The 4,611-nt window shown below is 36.3% G+C and overlaps 1 protein-coding gene across 1 annotated transcript in view; it reads right to left on the reverse strand.

The window, feature by feature from the left end:
* The window catches only part of NAALAD2 (N-acetylated alpha-linked acidic dipeptidase 2), a gene marked incomplete at its 5' end in the record, with an annotated part of 42,599 nt that overhangs the window by 15,958 nt on the left and 22,030 nt on the right, over positions 1-4,611 (reverse strand). Inside the window, 3 exons of the mRNA XM_010833924.1 lie at positions 1,572-1,663; positions 2,271-2,338; positions 3,750-3,813. Coding sequence (XP_010832226.1) covers positions 1,572-1,663; positions 2,271-2,338; positions 3,750-3,813 — 224 coding nt within the window. The remainder of the gene's footprint in view (positions 1-1,571; positions 1,664-2,270; positions 2,339-3,749; positions 3,814-4,611) is intronic.

A 4,611-nucleotide genomic window follows, 5' to 3' on the forward strand; every position in this document is an offset into this window, starting at 1 on the left:
TTTCTGCCATAAGGGTGGTGTCATCTGCATATCTGAGGTTATTGATATTTCTCCTGGCAATCTTGATTCCAGCTTGTGCTTCTTCCAGTCCAGCATTTCTCATGATGTACTCTGCATAGAAGTTAAATAAGCAGGGTGACAATATACAGCCTTGACGTATTCCTTTTCCTATTTGGAACTAGTCTGTTGTTCCATGTCCAGTTCTAACAGTTGCTTCCTGACCTGCAAATTCTCAAATACAAATTTCTCAAGAGGCAGATCAGGTGGTCTGGTATTCCCATCTCTTTCAGAATTTTCCACAGTTTATTGTGATCCACACAGTCAAAGGCTTTGGCATAGTCAATAAAGCAGAAATGGATGTTTTTCTGGAACTCTCTTGCTTTTTCCATGATCCAGTGGATGTTGGCAATTTGATCTCTGGTTCCTCTGCCTTTTCTAAAACCAGCTGGAACATCAGGAAGTTCACAGGTAACTATGGCCTCAGCAATTATGGTATTTTTTGAGGGAAAAACAAATAATAAGATATGATCTCTCCCCTCAGAGAACTGTGGTCTAGTATGAAAACTGTCATGAGAAAGTCTACATTTAAGATCACGAAGACTCTAAATGTGCCCTAGTATATTTCAAAAATTAATTATATTTCTTTGCATATAATTAAGAAGCCAGTGTATACATACATATATATTTATATATAATGTAATGACATAGAAGATTTTCACTCAAAATGATGTCAGTAAAACAGAATATAAAATTATGTAGACATTAAGAACCTAACTATATACTTCCAAACTATTAGATGTGTTTTTGAGATTGAGACCTTGGGATGTTTTTTAATCTTTTACTCTAGTGTTTTTCTTATTTCTGGATAAGTAAATAAAACATAATGAAGATACATTTAAACTCTCACAAGCCTTATTTGCTATGAATTGTTACCAACAGCTGGTTTTAGAAAGCATAGCAGTTGAAAACAAATATAAATACAAAATAAGTGCACGACAGCTGTTGTACAAATGAGAAGTAAAAATTAATTCTTGCACAAATTCTAAACTAACTATAGGTAAAGACATAACTTGGTGGATGCTGATAATGCACCTTAATAAATTTAGAAAGAAATAACCCATCATTTTTTTTACTTCATCATTACCATTTGAAGTTATATTTATTAATATATTTAATACATATAATTCATGTGCTGAGCCATACCTGACTCTTTGTGACCCTATGGACTGTAGCTCGCCAGACTCCTCTGTTCATGCAATTTTCCAATCAAGAATACTGGAGTGGGCTGTTGTTTCCTCATCTAGGGGATCTTCCCAACTCAGAGATCAAACTTGCATCTCTTGTGTCTCCTACATTGGCAGGGTGTCTACCTGGGAAGCCCTTATTTAATACATATCTGAATGTAATTTTATACAAGAATGCAAAGTAATACCTAATAATCTTTTACTAAATATTTGCAAAAATATTCTCAAATCATTGAGACATCTGAGAATTGCATGTCTGGAGAAACAATTGCATGTCTGGGAACTCAACTGATCCTGTGGTAGAAAACGTGCATACAAATGATTTACCTAGGCAAAGTTTTACTTTCTGACGAAGGGTCCTTTGCTAACCAGCTTTCATAAAGAGATTTACTCTCAAAACCATCATCAGGGCTGGAGATCTGAAAAGATAAGTCAAATATTAAGAAAAGAGACAGAACAATTACATTTTTGCCAATATTAAAGCACATGTTATTTCACATCAACTTCTACTTTTATCTACATGAACATTTGTGTATTATACTCTTTATAGAAAAATATGCTTTTACAAATGGCAGGGGAAAAAAAAATCCCAGCCCAAACTCCTATTCATTTATAATTTGTACTTGGTAGTAACCTGGCCATGTACTTAGGAGATTGTCCAAGATGATCTACAATGAGGCCTTAGAACAGCAGACAGACATTAAAGAGCTGAGCTTGAAACTGTCAATGAGTCCTGGTTTTGCAGGGCAGGTGGGGTGAAAAGGAGCAGTTAATTTCAGAAAGTCTGTGTTTAAACAATGTTGGAATTTAATGGGTTTTAATAAGCTACATGACCTCAGGTTTCTAGTTGGGAACTATAAGAACTTATGTAGGGATACACACACAAACATTTTTTATTACCCTCATTAAACATATACTTACAAACATATACTCTCCGTTCCTTTCTCCACTCTAAGTATCACCAACTTAGAAAATAAGAGTTATTTACTGTCCATCAGAAAAAATTAAGACACATCTACTACATACCTCTTTTGTTAGTTTATACACCAATTGATGAAGAAGGGGTGTACAGTCAACTCTGAGAGTGTAATTGCCTGAAAAATACACAAGACACATAAAGTATTTTAATACTTCCAAATGAAACTCCAATCTATATTTAATTCTAACTTTATTTTCCAAGTACAAACAAGATACTATAAACTTCAAATTGAATGCATCATTCCCAGAGAATTAAAAATAGGGTGGAAACATGGAGGAGGAAACGGCAACCCACACCAGTGTTCTTGTCTGGAGAATTCCATGGAGAGGAGACTGGTGGGCTACAGTCTATGGGGTTGCAAAGAGTTGGACACAACTGAGCGACTAACACTTTCACACTCAGGATGGAATTTCTAGCTCCAAGTCACCCTTGGGGAACTGCCTCGTTTTGCAGCACTTTGTGTAAAAATAAAGACTATTATTTAAGACAACAACAACAAAAATAGGATGGAAATAATTCTTCAGTGGCGAGAGAGGCTGCAGGACACACTTAGGACACTGGAGTTTGCTAAGGCGGCAGCTCCCACAGTACCAGTGAGTCATTCTTCACTAAGGCAGTATCACTCAGGGGGACTTCGGCAAAGGAAGGGGTAAGGCCACAGTATTCATTCTCTTCATTCATAGTTTCCCAACCAGGGATCAAACCCAGGCCCACAGCAGTGTAAGCGTGGCATCCTAACCACTGGACCACCCCAGGGAATTCCCTCACTCATTTAATACAATAGTATACAGCAGACATTAGACCAGAGCATGTCAGTGGCTAGTAAGTGTGCTCTGACATGTATCTAGAAATAATAATACAAAGCCTGGAGATACAAATGTCACATATTAGAGTCAAAGGAAGTGTGTAGATTTTGCTCCCTTCAAATCTGTTTCATTACATTCAGGAGGTATTTCTGTATAAAATATTCTGTAAAATATTTCTTCTGAAATATTTTAGTCCAATCCTTTTACTATCTCCACATGAAGAATGTAATGACATACTAGAGATTTTCTTCTCCTTTTTTTGGCACCTCAGGTAGTTCAGTGTTATTCAATACAAAGTTTAACCACCCTCTAAAATATCTCGAATCTTCAAAACACATAGTGTGTTTAATAAAAATATTCTTTTAAAAAAAAAAAAAAACACTTATTTTAAAGCCAAGTAACAATGTTGTGACAGTTTCAGGTGGACAGCAAATGCGGTCAGCCATACATATACATTTATCCATTCTCCCCCAAACTCCCCTCCCATCAAGGCTGCTAAAGACTAGTAATTCAAAATAGGCAAATATAAAGAAATTAGGATCAATCATTTAGTTACGAATCACATTGATTCATTTGAATTATAATGATTTTCTCTCTAGTAAAATGGAAAATGAAGGTATTGAGGTATCGCATAGGAAGAGGAAAACCCTGGTTTACAAACAGAATGTACAGATTTAAATGATGGTATACTATTTAATAACAATCAAAAATAAAATTTACCTTCTATAGACGAATCTGAGTTGATATAAGCAACGCTTCGCTCCTGGAGTGTTTTTGCATTCTCCTATAGTTGAAGCAAAGTTGTTACTTCACTCACAGCATTTTGTGGGAATATAAACAAAATAGGTTAATTGAGTATAAGAGGGGTCTACAAATACCTCTATAAAACCCATACCTTTGACAATAATTTCTGAGAAAATGCTGTTAACTGCTTGGTTGACAACACTGATACATTTAAACAAGAAAAACATTATGATGCTTAGTTACTGTTTATAGCAATAGCAGTGAGCCCTGAGGCAAAAGTATTTTCAGAGTGCAGTTCCCATGCCCTGTGAGTGAATAAAAGAAGGGCAATGCCAAAGAATGCTCAATCTACTTCACAATTGCACTCATCTCACACGCTAGTAAAGTAATGCTTAAAATTCTCCAAGCCAGGCTTCAACAATATGTGAACCGTGAACTTCCAGATGTTCCAGCTAGTTTTAGAAAAGGCAGAAGAACCAGAGATCAAATTGCCAACATCTGCTGGATCATCAAAAAAGCAAGAGAGTTCCAGAAAGATATCTATTTCTACTTTATTGACTGTGCCAAAGCCTTTGACTGTGCAGATCACAATAAACTGTGGGAAATTCTGAAAGAGATGGGAATACCAGACCACCTAACCTGCCTCTTGAGAAACCTGTATGCAGGTCAGGAAGCAACAGTTAGAACTGGACATGGAAAAACAGACTGGTTCCAAATAGGAAAAGGAGTACATCAAGGCTATACATTGTCACCCTACTTATTTAACTTCTATGCAGAGTACATCATGAGAAACGCTGGGCTGGATGAAGCACAAGCTGGAATCAAGATTGCCGGGAGA

Source organism: Bison bison, unplaced genomic scaffold, assembly GCF_000754665.1.
Source record: "Bison bison bison isolate TAMUID 2011002044 unplaced genomic scaffold, Bison_UMD1.0 scf7180017863958, whole genome shotgun sequence".
Lineage (NCBI taxonomy): Eukaryota > Metazoa > Chordata > Mammalia > Artiodactyla > Bovidae > Bison > Bison bison.